The sequence below is a fragment of the Dysidea avara genome, chromosome 7 (assembly GCF_963678975.1).
Source record: "Dysidea avara chromosome 7, odDysAvar1.4, whole genome shotgun sequence".
NCBI classification, from domain to species: Eukaryota; Metazoa; Porifera; class Demospongiae; order Dictyoceratida; family Dysideidae; genus Dysidea; species Dysidea avara.
In genome coordinates this window covers 16,118,172-16,130,768 of record NC_089278.1, presented here as the reverse complement: position 1 = coordinate 16,130,768, position 12,597 = coordinate 16,118,172, and the positions used below count along the sequence as shown (strand labels likewise).

At 36.1% G+C, this 12,597-nt stretch overlaps 1 protein-coding gene and 1 long non-coding RNA gene across 2 annotated transcripts in view; one reads left to right on the top strand and one right to left on the bottom strand.

The window, feature by feature from the left end:
• LOC136260485 (A disintegrin and metalloproteinase with thrombospondin motifs 1-like) overlaps positions 1–12,596 on the top strand; it is a 29,442-nt gene extending 16,846 nt beyond the window's left edge. The window contains exons 12-25 of the mRNA XM_066054224.1: positions 735–840; positions 1,097–1,234; positions 1,572–1,722; positions 1,973–2,071; positions 2,901–3,046; positions 3,420–3,483; positions 7,868–7,973; positions 8,084–8,235; positions 8,374–8,494; positions 8,544–8,624; positions 8,687–8,850; positions 11,492–11,573; positions 11,630–12,121; positions 12,184–12,596. Coding sequence (XP_065910296.1) covers positions 735–840; positions 1,097–1,234; positions 1,572–1,722; positions 1,973–2,071; positions 2,901–3,046; positions 3,420–3,483; positions 7,868–7,973; positions 8,084–8,235; positions 8,374–8,494; positions 8,544–8,624; positions 8,687–8,850; positions 11,492–11,573; positions 11,630–12,121; positions 12,184–12,434 — 2,153 coding nt within the window. The 3' untranslated portion in view covers positions 12,435–12,596. The remainder of the gene's footprint in view (positions 1–734; positions 841–1,096; positions 1,235–1,571; positions 1,723–1,972; positions 2,072–2,900; positions 3,047–3,419; positions 3,484–7,867; positions 7,974–8,083; positions 8,236–8,373; positions 8,495–8,543; positions 8,625–8,686; positions 8,851–11,491; positions 11,574–11,629; positions 12,122–12,183) is intronic.
• Positions 1,816–10,937, bottom strand: LOC136260486 (uncharacterized). Its single transcript, XR_010703557.1, has 3 exons — positions 10,796–10,937; positions 10,456–10,734; positions 1,816–2,078 (listed from the first exon to the last, which is right to left on the bottom strand). It is a non-coding gene; the product is annotated as an uncharacterized lncRNA (long non-coding RNA).
• Position 12,597: the final 1 nt, after the last annotated feature.

Genomic DNA, 12,597 nt, shown 5'->3' with positions numbered 1-12,597 from the left:
GTAGTAATATTGTTTGTGTAAACATTATCAGCATAGCATAGTTATCTTACTATTATGTATCTTGGCAGACAATTTATTTGGTTGATTCATAAAATACCATTACTCAAATACACTTATGTGATTTCAAAAATGTTCATTATTTTGAAACTTGTCATCTCCACTAGTATCACAGAAATATTTTGCCCATAGCTACTAATACAGGAGACCAACTGCACATGTGTGTAGTCCACACAGGATGATGTGTCGCATGTAATATCTATATATACCACGGTTACGAGGGATTTACTGATGTGTACACCCAAAATCCAGAGTGCCGCAGGCCTGACTCTAATATTTCTACAAAAGCAGCTAAACACAAGTTCCAAATACGATATCTACATCAAAAACAGCTAGGGGTGTGCATCAAACCCCCCCTCCCAAAATAATGCAAGTGGAAACAAATTGTGAAATCAAAGATGGAAGCCAAAAATGGCTGCAATAATGTTAATGCCAATTATTTTTAATGATTAAACCATCAATGTTTTTAAAAAAATATGATATCATTACAGCCATTTCTTGGCTGCCAATTTTGACCACTACCTTTTCACCCTGTCTTTTTGTGGAGAGGAAACCCTTTTCACAGCTTGGCTGTTTTGGTATAATATTATGTAGATGTGTATTAACATGTGATGTCCTTAAGGTTTACTGTAGTTGGTTACTAAGTGCAATGATTTACATGTAACAACTTGTTGTAGGTATATCACCACTCAGTGGAATGTGTACTACCTCTAGAAACTGCAATATCAATGAAGATATTGGCCTAGGAACAGCCTTTCTCATTGCTCATGAAAATGGCCACAGGTATAATATATTCCATTTCATTATGTATGCTTGCTTTTAATTGAAAAAAAAATTAGATAGTAGTGGATTTTGGCATAATGATAAGGCATTTAGTGATGCATGAGATTAAACCAAAAGAGTAGCTAGTTGTAGTTCTAATAGATGTTTTCCCATCAATGAAAGATACAACTTGCCAGTATGTACTCTAGTAAACTTATACTACCAATCTTTAATCCACCATACAGTTTGCATGTATGTGTGTGTGTCTACTATGTAGTTTTGGTATGGAACACGATGGTGTAAACAATGAGTGCTCTGCTAACTCGAACCGGATTATGGAAGCTGTACTGAATGGAAGATCTGGTCTATTTCAATGGTCTACTTGTTCAGCAAAATTTTTGTCAATTTTCTTAAAGTATGTACACCTTATTTGCTTCAAGCATCCAATACATATGTACGTAATAAATATTTAGTACTTAATTGTGAATTGTGGCAGACACAACTGGTTAATGTTTGGTTTGTTGCCATTGCAGAAGCAAGAGATTCAAAATGACTTCAATATGGCAATAGCCTAGGTACAGACGAATGTGTGGTTTAGCTACATTCTTGATTGCTACTGTTAAAAAGATTTTACCATTAAATTCTACCATTAATGCTTATAGTGGCATTTTAAATACATACAGCTTGATTATTGTATGTTAATATAAATGTATAATTTTTTGTATACTTTATCATGCCACATTTCCATGTAGTAATGGCGGTGGTGACTGTCTAGAAGATACGCCTCCAGCCAGTGTGCAGCCAGCAGATCCCACATTGTTTGTTGGGAGGACTTTTGATGCCGATGCACAGTGTCAAGCATGGCTTGGGGCTAATGCAGAATTTTGTACCAGCAACATTAATGTAAGTTTTTAAACACTATTAGTCGTGTGTGCGCACACACACACACACACACACACACACACACACACACACACACACACACACACACACACACATGCACTCACACTCACACATACATGCACACATACACATGGTGGCACACATTTCATAAGTTTGAATGCTGCACTATAGGTATATATTAGAATCACTAACTGTAGTGCTGGTTATTTTGTGGAGCATAGAGTGATGACATAACTTATAATTTCAACAGCAAATTTGTAGCAACCTCGTATGCCGGCCCACCAGTACCAGTACTTGCCGGGGAGTTAGTATTCCTGCAGTTACTGGAACAACTTGTGGTGATAATAGGGTAAGTTCTATATAACAATAATAGTAGATAATGATATTAATGTGTCAAAATAAACTCTTACTCAATAATAAACATAATTATGGACAATTAAAAGGTGTGCAATTTTGCAGTGCACTTAGCATTTAATTATTTCTTTATTAACATAGTATAGCGGGTACAGAAAGGTAAAAGCAGGTTATAAAATAATACTCCAGCTTCAATATCTTTATTTTTATTCAAACTGAACTTCAAGGAAATACACATTAAGATATTTGGGAATTGTACAAACCTATATATCCACATTCTTAACTTCTTGTCCAAATTGGTCATGAAATTCTAGAAAGCCTATATATGTTATTTCCTTGGGGCTTGTACATATCTCCAGAATATCTACCTATACTAGAAACCAAGTGGCATGAATATGGATAGTGTATTAGTGTATGTAGTGATAAGCAAGTAGGTAGTAAACTGTGCAGACAATTTACACTAGCACTACTAATAAACTTGGACGTGTCTTGCGCATTCTTTCTTTAATTTGTAAATACTTGCTGATATCTTTACAATTCTACATTGCCACATCGACTTGAAGCTGCAGCTTGTTTGGGAAAAGATCTTGGTATTACTATTAGGTACTACCATGTTTAATTTATTGAGTTATATTCCACAAAATATTTGGTTGAAGATATGTGGCACAGAAAAATGATGTTGAAGTAATAACAGGGTGTGAAGAATTAAATTCATAGTAAACTTCACAATACTGTACAGCATGCATATATATATATATATATATTATATGTATGTATATATAGGCTGTAGTTATAGAATTATGTACTTTTATATTATCTCACAGATTTGTGTTCGAGGCAGCTGTGTTTCTAACGAAACTGATTTTACTCCAGTTAATGGACAGTGGGGAGAGTTTGGTCCTCTTTCATCATGCAGCAGATCTTGTGGCATTGGAGTCAGGTTCAGGGAGAGACAGTGCAACAATCCTGTGTATGTTGCTGTGTTTATATAAATTTTATTTACATGGACTGTACTTTTACACAAGTTGCTTCCCCATTATGGACCCTAAGGCACCAACAAACAATTAGTAAAATTGCTAGATCAATGTTGCAATGTTGTAGCCACATTTTTTAGCTATCTAGGAGAATGTGTTTCTTAAAATCAAATCACTGTAAAGATTGACAGAACCATTGTACATATGCATGCATAAATGTTTGTATATTCCTGTTGCGTCTAGGTAAAGAATACTAGTATACACCTTTAAAATTGCTTAAGCCATACTGTCATCTGATGTGCATGCACATTTCTAGTAAATGTGTAATAGAAATTAAAAGAAATTTTTAAATGGTATACTCTTTGTTAGACCACAATTTGGAGGGAATTATTGCATTGGAGAATCACGATCATATGAAACTTGTAATACTCAGGTATGTATATGATAAGTATGCACCTGTGCATGTAAACTAACACATGTGTGGAAAATCATGTAACTTATCATTGTTAAGGGAATAATAGTTATACAGATGCAATGTGGAGTCTAGGGCCAGAGGATGTAGCATACAAGTACAGCGATGGTGCTACTAAGGCCCTGAAGGTTTGTGTAGTAGACTCCACATTGTACCCTTATAACTGCTTTAGACTCTATTTACAATACATTTGAATTAGTCACCTCTTCCATGGCTCTTTCATGAAGTAGTAGCTGAAGCTCTTGCAGTGGTACTAGCATCGTGGCAACCATGCATGCTCACATGACACAATTAAATACCTTCTTGCTTGTAAGGAATACGAACTCATTGGTTAAACATATGATTCTGTGCATTTGCTATTACAGTGATCCCTTGATTATCCAACCTCCTTGAGACCAAGACGTGTTCAGATAATCAAAAACTTTGGATAATCAAAGTCCATTCATTTATATACAGAGCCGGTTGAAATACTCTAATAGAACATACATCTTAGACAAAATACTCTAATAAAGCAATCATTTCTACTGTTCGGATAACCAATTTTTCAGGTAATAGAGGTTCAGATAATTGAGGGAATGCTGTATTGTGCTTGAAGGTGTGGAATAAATCAGAAAACAAGGTGGAGTATATGAGAGTCTGTAATAACTACATGGAAATACTTAGTAAATATGTCAGCAATGCTGTGCTCAGAATAAAGACTAAGGTTTCCAAATAATGCTGCTGCATAGAAATAATCACGTTTGTGTGCTTCTATCTTGTAGGTATTAGGAAAGTTTTTCAGTCAAACAAAAAGTTAGAAGCACATTCAAAAACTAGCAGGTACGGCACACCTGACTGCACTACTAGAGTCTGTGTTAGTGCGACCGCTGTATTAGAGTATCTTTTAAAGATTTTGCTGTCCATTCAAATTTAGTTTACCCATTTTTATCAAAGCAGCTGATTTAATGGTAGCTATGCCAGTAGAACAACACTACTAAGAATAGTGCAGTGTACCAAATTTATAGTAATTGCCGATGGACCTTCAGTGCATATTGATTCTAATAAGTTCTTGTTTTATTTATACACACAATTTTGTAGCCATGCACCGTATTGATAATATAGTATAAGTTAAAACATACCTATGTGATAGGGCACATTCGTAACTATGCCCACGTTACCCACCAAAAAATTTTACATATATAATAGGGCCTCTATTCATAAAAAGACTTATTTTAAAAGGGAGAAAGCTTACATAACCTATTTTACAAAATTTCTGTTTTATAATTAGAAAGAACTACTCTGCTGTTGCGTACAAAATTAATGCTTTTCAAATTTAGTGTACTTTGTACAACATCTGTGTTTGTAAGAAACCATGCAGAGAATGACTTAAAATCAGCGGTGTGATCTGTGTTGCTGGTAGTTCAGAATCACACAGAAATTGTGTGATATGGTTTACTAAATGCAGAAATGCCAAATCCATTAAATTTTGAGCCATGCAAATGTTTAACATATGTGAGTAACTGTGGCTGCACCCTCAGACCTATGTTCACAGACTTAGCATTGCTAATGGAAATCTCTCTTTTGGAAGACCCTGGTAGGTGTAACTAATCACTGGACTTGACTACAGGACTGGTACACTGGACTGGGCTACGATGGGCTGACATTTTTTTTTGTTTGTTTTACACGTGCTAAAGTTGGATTTATTGAGTGTCCCTAGCTAAGGGCCTTCAGGAGACCTTCAGCCTGCTGAGCTGAGCAGTGGAATAAGCGAAAATTCTTTTCTAAGGATTTCACTACTTCTTATTATGTTCTACAGCACTTATACACTCTTTACTATGCACAAAATGTGATAGCAATGGTTATCCAAAACTCAACTTACCAATGATAATAAAATAGAGTGATGCAGACCATCTGAGACACAAGCCATCTGTCCTAGGACAATTTAACATCCTTCCAATTTTTACACAACTGTAGGTTTTTTCTGCCATCATGATAGTTCTTACATGTGCAAGCTGGTCTATGTGACTTATGTGACTGAATGCATCGTACAAGCTTACTGCTATCTTCAATACTTAATCATTGGTTAACTATTGCTATCGCATTCCCTGCAACATAACAGTAAAGAGTATTAAGACTTAGAAGTGGAGCAAAGCATAATAAATAGTTATGAAATTGATAGAAGTTGCTTTCTGCTTATTGCATTGTAGAATAATAATAAGTGAACTGTCATGTTAGCTACATTTGCTATTTTGTTGTTGTATAATAATTATAATAATAATAATAATATTGTCCATATATTCAGCACTTCCATTTGCATGTCTTTTGGATTAAACAAGTGTGCCACAACTTCTGTTGTAAGGGGCAAACTTACTGAAAGCAGCAATATTGCTCTGCCAGATGATGTTACCATAAAAGGTTTAGATGTTTTTGAGTCTTATAAGTACCTAGGAGTGTTTGAAAATAATGTGATTAAGGACTCCAAAATCAAGTCAGTAGTCATCACTAACTACAAAAAGAGAGTGAGGAAAACCCTGAAATCTGCCCTAAATGGGAAGAACATCATCATTGCCATCAACACTTGGGCGATCCCATTAGTGCGTTATACTGCAGGAATAGTAAAGTGGACACAAGCTGAAGTGAGAAGTTTGGATGTGTCTACCAGGAAATTGTTAACAATGTACAAGTGCTTCAGTAAAACTGATGATGTCCATAGATTGTATGTCCCAAGAAAATTAGGAGGCCGTGGGCTTTTAGCTGTGGAAGAAGTGATGTACCGGGAGAAGTTAAATCTGAGTAAATATTTGGCATCTAACCCTGAACCCTGACTTCAAAAAGTTTACATTAGCAGTGAGTTTGAGCTTAATGAAACCCCAGATGATTACAAGCACCGTTGTGTTCAGGAAAACCTTGAAATGTGGAAAGACAAACCATTACATGGACAATTCCTTCGTGAAACATTGGACTCTGTTGATATGAATTTTCAATGGAAATGGCTTTCTGCCAGCAATCTTAAAAAGGAAACTGAAGGATTTATATTTGCTTGTCAAGATCAAGCGGTTCCTACTAATTTAATTAAAGTTAGAATTTTTCAGCAGCCTGGGTCTGTTAATTGTCGTCTTTGTGGTTCACAGCAAGAAACTGTCGATCATTTGCTCACAAGTTGCAGTGTCATTGCCCAGTCTTTCTACAAGAAACGGCATGATGCTGTTGCTAAGTTGGTTCATTGGGAGTTGGCAAAAAAAGGTGGCTTTGAAATCAATGACAAGTGGTGGGAACACTGCCCATTGCCCATTCTTCACAATAATTCAATGAAACTCTTGTGGGACTTTACAGTTCAGACAGATAAACATCTGACACACAACCGGCCTGACATAATATGCCTTGATTTCACAATGAACTGCTGTTTTTTGATTGATGTTGCTATACCAGGAGATAGTAGAATTTCCCAAAAGATTTCTGAAAAACGGCAACGCTATAGTGACCTGAAGATTGAAATTCAGAAAATGTGGTCTGTAAGAGCATCTGTGGCTCCTGTTATAATTGGTTCCCTTGGCTCTGTTCCTGAAGGTTTAAAAGATCAACTACAAACATTACAGATTTATCATGCTAACCTCATCCCGAAGATGCAGAAGAGTGTCTTACTGAGTTCCTGTCATATTTTACGTCGGTTTGTGACAGAACATTAAAATCCTAACCTTTTGGCTAAAGTGTGGGATATAACTTATTTTTTACATCTAGTTGTAATTCCAGCATTGCTGTGTGTATATTTAATAATAATAATTGTGGGCTGAAGGGCCCATAGCTAGTAAGATTCAATAAATCCAATCTTAACACGTGTAAAAGTATGAAAATATGTCAGTCCAGTAGCCCAGTCCAGTGATTAGTTACACCCAATCCTGGCTACACCCTTGTTACATAATAACCAGCATTTAAGCAAATAGGTACCTGCAGTGATTCTGAATAATGCATGTATGTATGTATGTGTACATCCAAAATATGCAGGCTAATTATTAAGTGTCAATTTTGCAACATGTTGACACTTAATTTTGCACTCAATTTTGCAACAAGAGGTCACACAAGAAAATTATTCAAACATCACACTAATTCGTATACAAGATCTAATTTTTATAGTAACAGAGTAATCAATGACTGGAATTCATTACCCCAATCTATTGTTGATTCTCCCTCTGTCAATGATTTTAAAACACTGCTGGACAGACACTACAGTAATTGCTTATTTGATTTTGTATAGTAATTAGAATAGCTAAGTACATAATAATTATTAATTTTGTTATGGATGTACAGGCATAAGCCTTTATCCTTAAAATACAAATACAAATACAAATGTTCTCATCATCCATTACAGCCATGTCCCACTGGAACTCCATCATTTCGTGCAGTGCAGTGTACAGCTACCAACAGTGTGCCATTAAATGGAGTAGAGTATACTTGGCTGCCTTTTACTGTTCAAGGTTAGTAAAAATGTATTACGGTGATTGTTTTATGTACAACATCACCATTATGATTATGATACACCTTATTAAACTATGAATGCTCTTTAGTCATAATATTGTTAATATAGTTGTACTGTCGTCAGTGGGACCTTGTCAGTTAGTATGCCAAGCAGCTGAAGATCTTGGTGTTATATTCATCAGAAATAATAAAGTACTTGATGGTACTCCTTGTCATACTGGCTCATTTGATGATGGCGTTTGCACTGATGGTGTTTGCACAGTAAGTTTGCTTTCATTACAATAAATTTTTTAAAGTTTGACTGCATGTTGCTGCTGAAACTTTTGAAGCACAATTTGACATCTTGTATATATAGCCAGAACATGTATGGGTTATCACTTACTTTTTTGTATTGTTTAGACTGTCGGCTGTGATGGAGTGTTGAACTCAGGAATGCAACATGATGCTTGTGGAATTTGTAATGGTGGTAACAGGACTGCAACTTTTGTAACTGATTCTGCATCTCAAATTGTGGAATTTGGTAATTTTTCAGTAAAATGCAATACACATGTTGGCTAGTTGTTTTCCAGGGTACCATAATCTAACTTCTATTCCAGCTGGTGCACGACATGTAAATATAGCAGATCAGCCTTTCTTGACTACGTTTATTGGTAAGTAATGTTATTTGTGCACTCTTGGTTTAATGTGTAATGGATATTTTGTTATTCTATAGCACTTTTAATCAATGGTGAATATATTCTTAATGGAAACTTTATACTAAACTCTACTACACAATCTATTATTGCTGACAATGAGTATGAATACTTCCGTAGTACGTTTAATGCACAAGAAGATATATTCACCACAGGACCCTTAACACAGTCTTTAACTGTACAGGTAAAGTTGATATATACTGTACGTATACGTATGTGATGTGAATAATAATTAGTACAACCAAGAGTATATATTGGGGACTCTTGGTACAACTTATGTTAGTATAGCCACACCCCCACATATATCAATACTAAAATGCTTCAATTTTGTAAACTATCAATCAATAAAGTTTTCAATGGTACATTGGTTAGCCTAACAGACCACTAATATTGGTAGCAAATATAAATTACATTAATATTTTAATTTCTACTTATTCAATTTCTTTCTACACTGCACATATGTATGTATAATCCATGCAAAATCAGCTAACCTGTAAAGAAGATGTGGCTTTCAAAAGCCTGGGTGATGAAAGTTGCAAAATCAAAGGTGGCAACCAAGAAATGGCTGCAATGATGTTAATAATTACACTCAGTTTTAAATATTGTACCCTAGCCATTATTAAGCTTATTTAGAATTAAACTCATTGCAGCCATGTCTGGCCACCATTTTTGATTTCACAACTTTTCACTCAGGTTTTGGAAGGTTATACCCTATTTCTACAGCTTGGCTTCTATTGCATGGTTTTGTATTTTACATACATAACCTAACGCCAGCCATAAACTGGTTTTAGAGCTTGTTTTTATCCACTTTCTTATCATCTACTGCACAATGATGATTGTGGAAGACAGAAGTTAGCTACAATATGTACTGTAGAACACATGCAGATTTGCCATTGGTAGATCTATGAAATTATGGACTGAGTAGATTTTAACTAGAATATTTTCTTTATAATGAGTATAGCAGCTGGCAACAGCGGTTCAGTGGTTAAGGGTTTGGGGGTCCCTGGGTCTATTTCTATACACTTATGTCACTTCATGACTGTTCTATTACAGCATTTTGACTACCACAATTTTACATTGTGTTGGGGTTTTTTTTTCCTTTTAACTCTGAAATGTCATTGTGTTTTTTTTTAACCACAAAAGGTTTGAGCTATGATGGTCAACCTATACACAGACTGACTTTCAAGGTATTCCCATAAGCATTTTACCCTGCAGTCATGACAAAAAAAATTTTGTGCAAATAATCATCCATCACTCCATGAATGTTTATCTGATTCATACCAGACTTAGTGCAAGAATTCACCTCAATACATACTTAATGTATGCAAAATTTTGCAACAATCGAGTACCAAAATTGCATTTTATATAGGCTTTTGAAAAACTGCGAAAAGAAGAAGGCCCCCACAAAACATGAAGAGAAAAAAACATGAAGAAATTAAGCTTTACTTAGAGGGCTTGTATTTCACAAATACACAAAGTGATTTTGGTTGGTGCAGTACCAAAGGTGGAGGGCAGGTATATCGCAAATATCATGTGAGGGACCATGGAGCTATATATGCATGCATGAAAAACACATTTTCTTCAATATACCCCTAGTGTGGCGTGCCAGCTTTCTTGACTGCACAATACACTACCGTGTGTCTTGATATTATTATATAGTTATACAATGGCCACGAGTGCTCTGCCTGATATAAACGCACTTGCCTTCGGGCCTGACGGCCCTCAGGCTCGTGCGTTTATATCAGGCAGAGCACGAGTGCACGTTGTATAACTGTTATGTACCACTCACCTAATAGGTGGGGAGAGTCTGACAAGACAGCTGTAACACTTATAAAGGCCAGGTTTCTAACATCGATTGTGGGTAACCAAGCCGGACGTTGCGATGACGTTCCCCCTGCAGTACTGCAGCCACCTGAGATATTGAAAGTTAGTACGCTATGGGATAATTATATCACTAACCTGCATTCGCTGTTCGACTCTCATCATGTAGTGCTCAGCATGCCAGCGTGCCATATAGACTAAGCACCAGACTAATCACCATAGTGATTCTCTCGAGCGAAAAAAGCAGCTAAATAGACGGTTTAAGTAAACAAAACCTAACTACTAAACAATGCTAGTCTAATTCTTACTATTCACACTGGCTAAACTCGAATCTGGTGGCATGACAAAACTGGTTACCACAATCGAACGTAAAGGTTAGTATTATTTAGAATATATTTATTTTATTGAGTCATTGTCGAAGTGGACTACAGTTTAACCTGGGCTAAGATGGCACCAGACTAGTAAGGTGTATAAGTACGTTTTATATATGTAGACTAGAGTTGTGGCCACCCGTGTTGGCTTTTTCGATCGCCATTGGCTGCTTGTAAACATTATACGTATTGGTGACGTTATGGCCCACAATCGACCTTTACATGTCAGCCTATAAAAGAATTCGAGTGATCTGTGAAGTGTCCTTCCACCTATTAGATGAGGTGTCGTAGTGGTCTTCGCCACCGGCACTTGTGCTATGCTGCACAAAACCACAGCCAGTGCAATATCTGTATATTGCACTGCGGTCGGTACATTATAACTTATAATGCACTCGTTGTGGTCTACAAAACCGCGACCAGTGCGTTATAAGTTATAATGTACTCGCTGCGGTCTGCAGCAGTGCAATATACGAATTATGGCACTGGTGGTGCCTTTGAACTGCCCACGCAGAGTGGTACATAATATGTTTATGTAATTGACATATTCATGCTGTGAAAGCAACATTATGTCAAAGTTTGTTTTTTTTAAATACAATGCGTTTTGACTTTCTGACTGTTATATACAAATTTTAGGTACTGAGTGGTGCTAGAAATACATATTCCATAACATGGCAGTATTTTTTATGTGCTGATCCTAATCAGCCACCTGATACTGGTAAGGTTTAATTCATTTCTTTATATTGTGTGTAATATTTTATGTTGCTATTATAGTATTTGGGGCTGATCCACACTTCACAGTCAAATTGATGTCTGATGAATCACTCTGCTACTCCATACAAGGAATACCATATCATGTTTTTAACTTAATATCTCAGTCACATCTTACAATCAATGCCAAGTTTATTCCTGGTGAACCAGAAGTTGGTAACCCAGATGCTACATGGATAGGAATGTTGGCTGTCATTCCTCACACTAATACTAGTTCAATAATTTTTGACAGTGATTCTCAAGAAATCATAATTGAGGGACACACACCAGCACGTATAAAAGCAAGCTCAGTACGGGAAATAACTATTACTTCTTTTAATAAACTAATAGTAAAAGCAGTACATGGGCTGAAACGTAAGAACAATGTGTTGCCTAGGGTAAAAGTTGTGATTAAGAGGTCATCAGCAAGATTTGATGTTACCTACCATAGTGACCATCTAGATGTTGAATGGAGTATTGATGATGAAATGATGCATCAAGCCCATGGCTTAGTTGGTATGTGTATCTTAACAATGTCTTACCTTTTACACTGAGTTTGATTGTATGTTCTACCACAGGTCAATTTCTCACCAAGGACATTGAAATTGATCCACTTAAAGAAATACTGATACGTCGCTCTGATCTAGAGCCTGTGCCAATACTACGCAGTGAAGGGTGGGATTTTCAGAATGAACAACCAGTCATCAAATGTTGGAAGGCCATGAATGTTGGTAACCAAGGAGAAGGTCTAATAGAAGGCTCAGTGTCTGATTACATGGTGCAGTCTATCACTGATAAAACATTTTTGTTTAACAAGTTTAAAAGATAATGTGAACATTATACTGGACTTAAGTTTGTACAATAATTATGTATGTATATACTTTGCTTATATTAGTGGCAAGTAAAGTATGGAGACGTTTTGTGAATGACAGTTGTTGTAGGTATCTACATATCTGTTTGAGTACACTACGTACTCTTATGAAAAAACATAA